The sequence below is a fragment of the Mesoplodon densirostris genome (genome assembly GCF_025265405.1).
Source record: "Mesoplodon densirostris isolate mMesDen1 chromosome Y unlocalized genomic scaffold, mMesDen1 primary haplotype SUPER_Y_unloc_1, whole genome shotgun sequence".
NCBI classification, from domain to species: Eukaryota; Metazoa; Chordata; class Mammalia; order Artiodactyla; family Ziphiidae; genus Mesoplodon; species Mesoplodon densirostris.
Window position 1 is genome coordinate 2,974,256 of NW_026778236.1, and position 10,239 is coordinate 2,984,494.

General features: G+C 53.5%; 2 protein-coding genes across 2 annotated transcripts; one reads left to right on the top strand and one right to left on the bottom strand.

Annotated features, from left to right (window-relative positions):
- Positions 1 to 59: 59 nt before the first annotated feature.
- LOC132482977 (testis-specific Y-encoded protein 3-like) lies at positions 60 to 6,183 on the bottom strand. Its single transcript, XM_060088245.1, has 9 exons — positions 5,899 to 6,183; positions 5,644 to 5,853; positions 4,959 to 5,036; positions 4,729 to 4,840; positions 4,486 to 4,631; positions 4,273 to 4,361; positions 2,146 to 2,212; positions 289 to 363; positions 60 to 68 (listed from the first exon to the last, which is right to left on the bottom strand). Exons 1-9 carry the CDS (start codon positions 6,181 to 6,183, stop codon positions 60 to 62), a joined length of 1,071 nt encoding a protein of 356 aa, XP_059944228.1.
- Positions 6,184 to 6,364: 181 nt separating this feature from the next.
- LOC132482978 (testis-specific Y-encoded protein 3-like) lies at positions 6,365 to 9,411 on the top strand. Its single transcript, XM_060088247.1, has 8 exons — positions 6,365 to 6,484; positions 6,567 to 6,971; positions 7,017 to 7,226; positions 7,834 to 7,911; positions 8,030 to 8,141; positions 8,239 to 8,384; positions 8,509 to 8,578; positions 9,248 to 9,411. The coding sequence occupies exons 1-8, from the start codon at positions 6,365 to 6,367 to the stop codon at positions 9,409 to 9,411; spliced, it is 1,305 nt and encodes a 434-aa protein (XP_059944230.1).
- The last annotated feature ends 828 nt before the right edge of the window (positions 9,412 to 10,239 follow it).

Here is a 10,239-nt window from a genome sequence, read left to right on the forward strand (position 1 = left end):
TCAAAGGAAGGTTTGAGCAGGCAGAAGAATCACAAAACCTAAAGTCAGGTTAATTGAAATCATCCTGGCTGAGGAGCAGAAAGAGGACAAAAATAATGCAGAAACTGTAACAGAGCCTAGATTATTTGCCAGACTCCACTGAGCAATCCGAGGCATACGTAATTGCAGTCCCAGGTGGAGACAGGAGAGAAAGGGGCAGAACAAGTATTTCAAGAAAGCATGCCCCTCACACTCTTCAGATATGGCAAAACTCATGAATCTACACATCAAACGTTCCTTTACTCATACCTCTGTCTTCCTGAAGCCCTCACATGCCTTCAGCACCACCTGATCCTCTGGGTGAGGTGCTTGGTCCACGATTTTCTATTCGGTATGCCCGTATTTTGTTCATGCGCTCTCATATAGGAGGTCACCGAGGACAAGGATTCTCTAACAACTTTGCTCTTCACAGAAGGACTAGCCCCAATTCCTATCGTCCGGGTGATGCTTTTTTAAAAATCATGAAGAAATTGTGCCTACGTGATGTCGGTTTAATGACCAACACCAGAATAAGATGGGGAGGAATAAGAGTCAACTGCCTTCCCTCCTGCACTAGTGTTTACAAAACACTAACAAGTCAACCCCAAACGTTCACCTCCTGGAAGATTCCCTGACAAATGCATTCCCTCAATGTCCTCATCACCCTCTGGGGGCCGTAATTAATATTCTCACCTCCACCAAGCTATTCTTGTCCGTCGGTGATTTGCCATAAGTGCATGCCTATTCCTCTGTTTCCAAATGTGTGTCACTGCTAACTCTACCTGCAATAAAGCATTTCTTGTTGCTCACAAAGATAACGGAACTCACAAAAAAGTCCCAATTCAAGGTGGTGGAAGCATTTGGTGCAGGAATGGAGGAAAGGGTGGAACGCAGGCACAGACCAACTCAGAGACACAAACTTTAACAAATAAGTAAGTGAGTACCAGCAACCCAGGGCATGTGTATCGAAACAGGGACATGAAAAGACTGAGACAGCTACAGCAATAGAGTTGTGCATATGGGCACAGGCACGGGTGGAAGATCAGAGAGACGAAGGCATGGGCACAGCCAGAGGAAGGAACACCAACTCACGCTCAGAGTGAGAGATCATGGGCAAACACAACACAGACACACAGTCTTCATCTTAAACAGAGGAAAACATGAACATGTCCAGAGACCAGGAAACACAAGTGTAGCCCAGATTGAGCCAGAATGCTCATAGATTGATCAGTAATCTGCTGGGCCTCACATGACCTGAAATTCAATGGAAGAAAACCTTAGGCAACATGTGCAACTGTGCATTCAACCTACTCGCACCTAGATATTAGGTCCCACGTGAAAAAGCCCTTAAGAGACCGGGTCACACCTACGTCTAAGCTCTGTAGCCCAGGAGGAAACTCAGTAAGCTATAGCCTCTGGGGCACACATCAGGCCAAGCCTCCAGAGAATGACAATCAAGTCAACCGTCCACAGTTCACAGTTCCGCTACCTGATCCATGAACGTCTGCCCCGCTTCACTCCAGGACAGGTCAGACCTAAGCATAGCCTTGGTCCCTAAGCACTGGCAGGAGATATTAGGAGTTGGGGGACCCTGTCCCAACCTTTACTTTGGTGTTCAAGACCTTTGCAAGACCTTACCAAATGTTCTGAATGTGGATAAATATCCTGGAGTCCTTAGAACAAGCCCCGTCTGAGGTCCCCTAAGACCACGCACCAATATGCTGTCCCACTCCCACTGCAGGGTTGTTAGAGCATAGTTTATTTTTACCAGCACCAGGAAAGACAGGGACCAGCATGTGGGAGCCCCAAGGGCTCCTTGAGGTTTATAGTTCAAGAAGCTGAGAAGACCTGTTTCCACAGTGTCTGTGGGGTGGTTGTGGGGACAGCAGCGGGCAAAGGCCAAGCCTTGCCTTCTAGACCCTCGGATGTCTCCACTGTAGAAGGGGCATGGCTGGGGTGTAGATGCTCAAACACAAAACCTGACACTGAGCGGGCAATCTAACTCAGTGCACTTTGAAGGGGACATCCGTGACTCCATGAACTCTGATTGTCAAACCCTCGTCCTGGAAAGAGCTGGGGCTTTTGGGAGAAGGCTCTTCTACCAAAAGTCATCGAGTGAGAGCTCACCATGTGGGACGGAAATGGTACTGTCAATACGCCACCCTCAGGGACGCCTGTGTTGGAGCCGCTGTACCTGGGAAGAGAGAAGAACACTGGGGGGACAAACATTGAACATTCCCTGCTCCGTCTGTGGCAGAGTCTGTCCTTTGCCTGGTCCAGAGACACACGTGCTTCTGGGAAGCAGCCAGCCCCTGGGCAAGGAGCACCCGAAGCGCTCACCACTTCCTGGGTGAGCTCGGTATGCTGTAGGTCTTCCCATTGGCCTCAGGGGCACAGAGTGCTGGCAAGGCCCCAGAAGGAGGACCGTGCCTTTGTGGTTGAAACACAGTGTGCCCAGCCATTCAGCGAGGATGGGACACCTCTACCGGACTGTTCATGAGAAAAATGTTTACTTTCTGGGGACTTGGCCTGAAGCGGGCCTTGGGCAAAGGGCTTAAGCCTGTCTGAAAACAGGGATATTAACCACTGTGCCGTCACGGGACAGAGAGCTCACAGCTGGGTGGCCTGGCACTTGCCCGTTTAACATCCCCAACTCCCCACTCCCCTCACCTCTCCCCTCTCCCCGTGTGCCCTCTGTACCCAAACTGAGTCCCACCCCCCCCGCCCCCGAAAAAAGAAGAGAGTTCACGTGAGCTCACTCAGATGTGAGGGAATCCGTTTATGTTTGCTTATCCATTTCCCAGCAAACTTACCTTTTCCCCTGGTCACCTTTGCCAGAGGAAACTAACATCCTCCCTGCCTTCCCACCCGTGTCTCCCTCACCTCCCCACATGCCCTCCATACACCTTATACCCCCATGTCCTAAGATGTTGTCTGGAACCCTAGCCCTGAGAGGCTAATTGTCTCAGCAAAAGACCCTGTGCTCACATGCACTAGAAGGGCATCTGGTGCAACAGTGAATTAAATGTTAAGGCTTCCCCCCGTTGTATCCCATTAAAGTGTCTGATGGTATGCAACAGGGAGGATACATGGAGGACCACTATCCAACAAAATTAACTTCCAGCATTTCAATCTCAGGCCCTTGCTCACCAGGCCCTTTCCTTGAACTCCCGCATTTCCCTTGGAAAAATAACAGGCCCCAGTTAACCAGTCCTTCTCTTATTTCTCCTTCTTCCCCAACCCCCATCCCACAGGAAGAACTGCATCCTCTGATGCAATCCCAAAGTATGATTTCCCCCGACCTCTACAACTCTCGATGGACTGCTAATTCCCAGGCAGCAAACTGAGAAGCCTGCCTGGGGCAGGTGTATCTACCCTGAGGCCCTGCACAAACGCCACACAAACATATCCAACTGATGCTGTTTATTTATCTTCCGGTTTTATTCCAGGTTTACTGGTGTCTCCCTCCCTGTACATTTCACCACCAGACCCCGCTTCATTTCTTCGTGTGCATGACAACCATGTTGACCGTTCGCCTTCATCCGAAGCAGCTTCTTAGGTCGAGGGTGATGCTCCATCACACGCATCTCAAAATCGGGAGTTCCTTTGAAAACACACACAGGCACACACATAATAACCCATCCTCTCTGAACGATGCCAAAGACCGCTTTAACTTTTTAGGGCCCTGCCCAGGAGACAGAGTCACATCCCCTGTGATCTCTTACATTTCCCCCAACCACATATTAGAAACTATTCTTCGTAATCTACACAAAATGGCCACTGTTCTCACAATAGCCGTGGGAGGTGAAGGAGATGCATAAAAAAATTAAAAGATGACGGTGATGATCAAAACAGAAAAAAAAAAAAAAAAATGATGGGACAGCGGGGTAAGGCTTTGCACAAAGGGGACTCACAGACCTTTGTGGAAAGGGGGTGGGGGGCGGAATCTGAGGCAAGCCCAAATTTAAGGGGGCGGTACAGGAGGCCTGAGGGTGGGGTTGATGGCCATGGAATGACCGTTCAGAGACGTGTACCTTTGAATCTCAGTGACTCTGACTCTCATGCTGCTTCACTCACCTAAAGCTTCCCTGGTCAGAACCAGTTCTGCACTGCAGTTTTCCAGACGTGCTGTCGCACCCCGATGCCCTCACGCCCTGGTGTCACTGTATGTCTCTGAGCCTCAACTTCTCCATGAGTGAAATAAATGACCCAGCTTACTCGTTTCAGCGCCCAGCCCCTGGGCTCCTCACCCACCTGTCCTCCTCTCTGTCACCTGTCCCGGTGGGGCCTTCCTCCCTCGGGTAGTAGCGCAGGGGATTGGGCCACAGGTCCTCGCCGATGATCTGGTCGGGGAAAGGGGCCCGGTCGGGACGGGACAGGCCAGGCCAGGCCAGGCCAGGCCCACACCCCTCCCCCCGAGCAGCCGAACAACGTCGCCATTGCTGAGGAGGCCCAGAGGCACCCCACCTCAGCAATCCTGCTAGATCCTGCACAGCTGTGGTCAGAGAACCAGCTGAAGAAGTTAAGGCCGCTGTTGTGGTGCCTGCGGCTATACGCCTCCCTTTCAAAACGATGGTGCCACTGAATTGGAGTGGAATGAGACGCCCTATATCCTGTGGGACAAGGAGCGTGGGAGAAGGGACTAAATCACGTTTCAACTTCACCTCACCCCATCTGCCCTTCCCCCCAATCCAGGGAGCTGTCTCTTACCAGTGACGTGAACGAGATACTCCTTAACAACCACCTCATTCTGGAAATAGGGCTTGTTCCGGAAAAACAACGTGATCTTGCGGCAATCACTGGGATATCTGAGTTCCTCCACCTGCCGGGACAAAGTGGAGGAGGAAGGTGAAATCTCTCTCCGGCAGACCTGCTCCTTCCTGCTTTCCGGGATAAATCATTTCCCCTCTCCTCCCCAGCCTCAGCCTCCCCAGCCTGACCTTCAAGTTGGTCATGTAGCTAAGTATGTCTTTATCTTGGGCACTCATCATGGCTGACATCCGGCGGTCGTTCACAAACTGCTTTACGTCAAGGAGCCTCTAGACGCCGGAGGTGAAAGGGCTGGGAGCACAGAGCGCGCCTGGAGAGTAGCCTGGGAGTGTCTGATCTCCACTCCCCACTAGCATCTATTCCTATTCCTTCAGTACAGACTGCATGAAGGCGCAATGAGCCCCTCGGGGTGTGCATACCTGTGCACTAAAACAGGGAGCCTCCGATTCTGAGAGGGAAGCCCTGATCTCCATCTGGACAGAACAAGCTTAGATCCGCACAGCAAACACTCCTGGCTCTAACTAGGATGAGCATTCACAACTCCCCACTCTCACCCCCCTTTTCCCTGATGGTTATTCCAAGAACCACCTGTGCACAAGACAACTCTTTTGTCTCCAGAGGCCCTGGTACTAATGACAGTACCTTTTTGGACCTCTGCAACTAAAGCCCTAGTCTTGTTTCCTGCTATGCACAAAATCAACATGCCTCCACCATTTCAGGATCACATTTCCATGAGTGTGCCCACAATGCACAATCCAGTGGATACATTTTGGTGCCCAAACGGCCCGCTATGTTAGGTACCTCTTGCACTACCCCGGCCACAACACGGTCTCTCAAATACAAAATTAAGGATACAACTTTGAACCAGAAGCCAGGGATGCTCTGGATGATGGTGCTTCTGTGTTCTAGATAGTGCTTCCGCCTCCGAAGTGCTGTGAGTCTGAGACGAAAGTAGCTTCGGAAGCATTGCCTATTCACAGGCTCCAGCTGTAACTGCGCGGCCTCCAGGGCCTCCAGCGCCTCCAGCGGGGACCCGGGGATCGTGGGTCCACGCCCTGGCTCTTCCTGCCCCTGCTCCTGGGGCTTCTCCTCCGGCTCTTCCGCCACCACCTGCTTCTGCTCTTCCTGCTCTTCCTGCTGCTGCTGCTCCTCCGCCACCTCCTCCACCTCTTCCATCATGTCCTCCACAGGCTGCCAAAACACCTCCATGATCCCCGCCACCTGTCCCTCCAACAGGGCCGCGCCTTGCTGCACCACCTCCCCGCTAAAGATGGCGGCCTCCTCGCCCCACCCATCAGCTAGTGCCAGCACCCTACCCACCTCCCGCACCACACCTAGGAGGACCCCGGGTCCCCGGGCAGTGCCACCTTCCCCTGGCCCCGCCTCGCTGCCCATGTGGACCTGGCTCTGAGCTGGGGCAGAAGAGAAGGTGCGGCAGCTGGAAGTTCAGCACGTGGGCCGCACACAACGCAAGCCCAGCAACTAGAGTCACGCTTCGCTGCGGACTGAACCGTTCCCTGGAGCCTCTGTGCTGAAGAGGCCTGAAACGCATACGCAGGAAATTTGGACACCAGCCATGCGTGACCGGGTGGCAGGAAGGAGCTCGAAGCCGCGCCCAGGCCGCTCGACCCCATCACGACCAATCAGGGCGAGGACAGTGGGCGTCACCCTCGGCTGCCTCGCCCCTCGCCCTGTGGCAAGAGGCCATCTTCCGGGATTGCCGGCCCCGACGAAACACCGCTTCTCCCCGCCCTGACCTAGCAGCCCAGGTTCCACAGGGAGCTCGCCTCCAGGTAGGCCTCCGGCCTTCCGTCTGGCACGCCCGGGTGCCCTGTGATACCTATGTGGCCTGTGCCGGTTGGAGCCAGGAGTTCCGGCTCCGAAATCAGAAAATCAGAATCCGGTTTCCCTCGGGTGTGGGAGGGGGTCCTCAGGAAGCAGGGGCCCGCGGGTCCCCAGGTGTGGTGCGGGAGGTGGGTAGGGTGCTGGCACTAGCTGATGGGTGGGGCGAGGAGGCCGCCATCTTTAGCGGGGAGGTGGTGCAGCAAGGCGCGGCCCTGTTGGAGGGACAGGTGGCGGGGATCATGGAGGTGTTTTGGCAGCCTGTGGAGGACATGATGGAAGAGGTGGAGGAGGTGGCGGAGGAGCAGCAGCAGCAGGAAGAGCAGGAAGAGCAGAAGCAGGTGGTGGCGGAAGAGCCGGAGGAGAAGCCCCAGGAGCAGGGGCAGGAAGAGCCAGGGCGTGGACCCACGATCCCCGGGTCCCCGCTGGAGGCGCTGGAGGCCCTGGAGGCCGCGCAGTTACAGCTGGAGCCTGTGAATAGGCAATGCTTCCGAAGCTACTTTCGTCTCAGACTCACAGCACTTCGGAGGCGGAAGCACTATCTAGAACACAGAAGCACCATCATCCAGAGCATCCCTGGCTTCTGGTTCAAAGTTGTATCCTTAATTTTGTATTTGAGAGACCGTGTTGTGGCCGGGGTAGTGCAAGAGGTACCTAACATAGCGGGCCGTTTGGGCACCAAAATGTATCCACTGGATTGTGCATTGTGGGCACACTCATGGAAATGTGATCCTGAAATGGTGGAGGCATGTTGATTTTGTGCATAGCAGGAAACAAGACTAGGGCTTTAGTTGCAGAGGTCCAAAAAGGTACTGTCATTAGTACCAGGGCCTCTGGAGACAAAAGAGTTGTCTTGTGCACAGGTGGTTCTTGGAATAACCATCAGGGAAAAGGGGGGTGAGAGTGGGGAGTTGTGAATGCTCATCCTAGTTAGAGCCAGGAGTGTTTGCTGTGCGGATCTAAGCTTGTTCTGTCCAGATGGAGATCAGGGCTTCCCTCTCAGAATCGGAGGCTCCCTGTTTTAGTGCACAGGTATGCACACCCCGAGGGGCTCATTGCGCCTTCATGCAGTCTGTACTGAAGGAATAGGAATAGATGCTAGTGGGGAGTGGAGATCAGACACTCCCAGGCTACTCTCCAGGCGCGCTCTGTGCTCCCAGCCCTTTCACCTCCGGCGTCTAGAGGCTCCTTGACGTAAAGCAGTTTGTGAACGACCGCCGGATGTCAGCCATGATGAGTGCCCAAGATAAAGACATACTTAGCTACATGACCAACTTGAAGGTCAGGCTGGGGAGGCTGAGGCTGGGGAGGAGAGGGGAAATGATTTATCCCGGAAAGCAGGAAGGAGCAGGTCTGCCGGAGAGAGATTTCACCTTCCTCCTCCACTTTGTCCCGGCAGGTGGAGGAACTCAGATATCCCAGTGATTGCCGCAAGATCACGTTGTTTTTCCGGAACAAGCCCTATTTCCAGAATGAGGTGGTTGTTAAGGAGTATCTCGTTCACGTCACTGGTAAGAGACAGCTCCCTGGATTGGGGGGAAGGGCAGATGGGGTGAGGTGAAGTTGAAACGTGATTTAGTCCCTTCTCCCACGCTCCTTGTCCCACAGGATATAGGGCGTCTCATTCCACTCCAATTCAGTGGCACCATCGTTTTGAAAGGGAGGCGTATAGCCGCAGGCACCACAACAGCGGCCTTAACTTCTTCAGCTGGTTCTCTGACCACAGCTGTGCAGGATCTAGCAGGATTGCTGAGGTGGGGTGCCTCTGGGCCTCCTCAGCAATGGCGACGTTGTTCGGCTGCTCGGGGGGAGGGGTGTGGGCCTGGCCTGGCCTGGCCTGGCCTGTCCCGTCCCGACCGGGCCCCTTTCCCCGACCAGATCATCGGCGAGGACCTGTGGCCCAATCCCCTGCGCTACTACCCGAGGGAGGAAGGCCCCACCGGGACAGGTGACAGAGAGGAGGACAGGTGGGTGAGGAGCCCAGGGGCTGGGCGCTGAAACGAGTAAGCTGGGTCATTTATTTCACTCATGGAGAAGTTGAGGCTCAGAGACATACAGTGACACCAGGGCGTGAGGGCATCGGGGTGCGACAGCACGTCTGGAAAACTGCAGTGCAGAACTGGTTCTGACCAGGGAAGCTTTAGGTGAGTGAAGCAGCATGAGAGTCAGAGTCACTGAGATTCAAAGGTACACGTCTCTGAACGGTCATTCCATGGCCATCAACCCCACCCTCAGGCCTCCTGTACCGCCCCCTTAAATTTGGGCTTGCCTCAGATTCCGCCCCCCACCCCCTTTCCACAAAGGTCTGTGAGTCCCCTTTGTGCAAAGCCTTACCCCGCTGTCCCATCATTTTTTTTTTTTTTTTTCTGTTTTGATCATCACCGTCATCTTTTAATTTTTTTATGCATCTCCTTCACCTCCCACGGCTATTGTGAGAACAGTGGCCATTTTGTGTAGATTACGAAGAATAGTTTCTAATATGTGGTTGGGGGAAATGTAAGAGATCACAGGGGATGTGACTCTGTCTCCTGGGCAGGGCCCTAAAAAGTTAAAGCGGTCTTTGGCATCGTTCAGAGAGGATGGGTTATTATGTGTGTGCCTGTGTGTGTTTTCAAAGGAACTCCCGATTTTGAGATGCGTGTGATGGAGCATCACCCTCGACCTAAGAAGCTGCTTCGGATGAAGGCGAACGGTCAACATGGTTGTCATGCACACGAAGAAATGAAGCGGGGTCTGGTGGTGAAATGTACAGGGAGGGAGACACCAGTAAACCTGGAATAAAACCGGAAGATAAATAAACAGCATCAGTTGGATATGTTTGTGTGGCGTTTGTGCAGGGCCTCAGGGTAGATACACCTGCCCCAGGCAGGCTTCTCAGTTTGCTGCCTGGGAATTAGCAGTCCATCGAGAGTTGTAGAGGTCGGGGGAAATCATACTTTGGGATTGCATCAGAGGATGCAGTTCTTCCTGTGGGATGGGGGTTGGGGAAGAAGGAGAAATAAGAGAAGGACTGGTTAACTGGGGCCTGTTATTTTTCCAAGGGAAATGCGGGAGTTCAAGGAAAGGGCCTGGTGAGCAAGGGCCTGAGATTGAAATGCTGGAAGTTAATTTTGTTGGATAGTGGTCCTCCATGTATCCTCCCTGTTGCATACCATCAGACACTTTAATGGGATACAACGGGGGGAAGCCTTAACATTTAATTCACTGTTGCACCAGATGCCCTTCTAGTGCATGTGAGCACAGGGTCTTTTGCTGAGACAATTAGCCTCTCAGGGCTAGGGTTCCAGACAACATCTTAGGACATGGGGGTATAAGGTGTATGGAGGGCATGTGGGGAGGTGAGGGAGACACGGGTGGGAAGGCAGGGAGGATGTTAGTTTCCTCTGGCAAAGGTGACCAGGGGAAAAGGTAAGTTTGCTGGGAAATGGATAAGCAAACATAAACGGATTCCCTCACATCTGAGTGAGCTCACGTGAACTCTCTTCTTTTTTCGGGGGCGGGGGGGGTGGGACTCAGTTTGGGTACAGAGGGCACACGGGGAGAGGGGAGAGGTGAGGGGAGTGGGGAGTTGGGGATGTTAAACGGGCAAGTGCCAGGCCACCCAGCTGT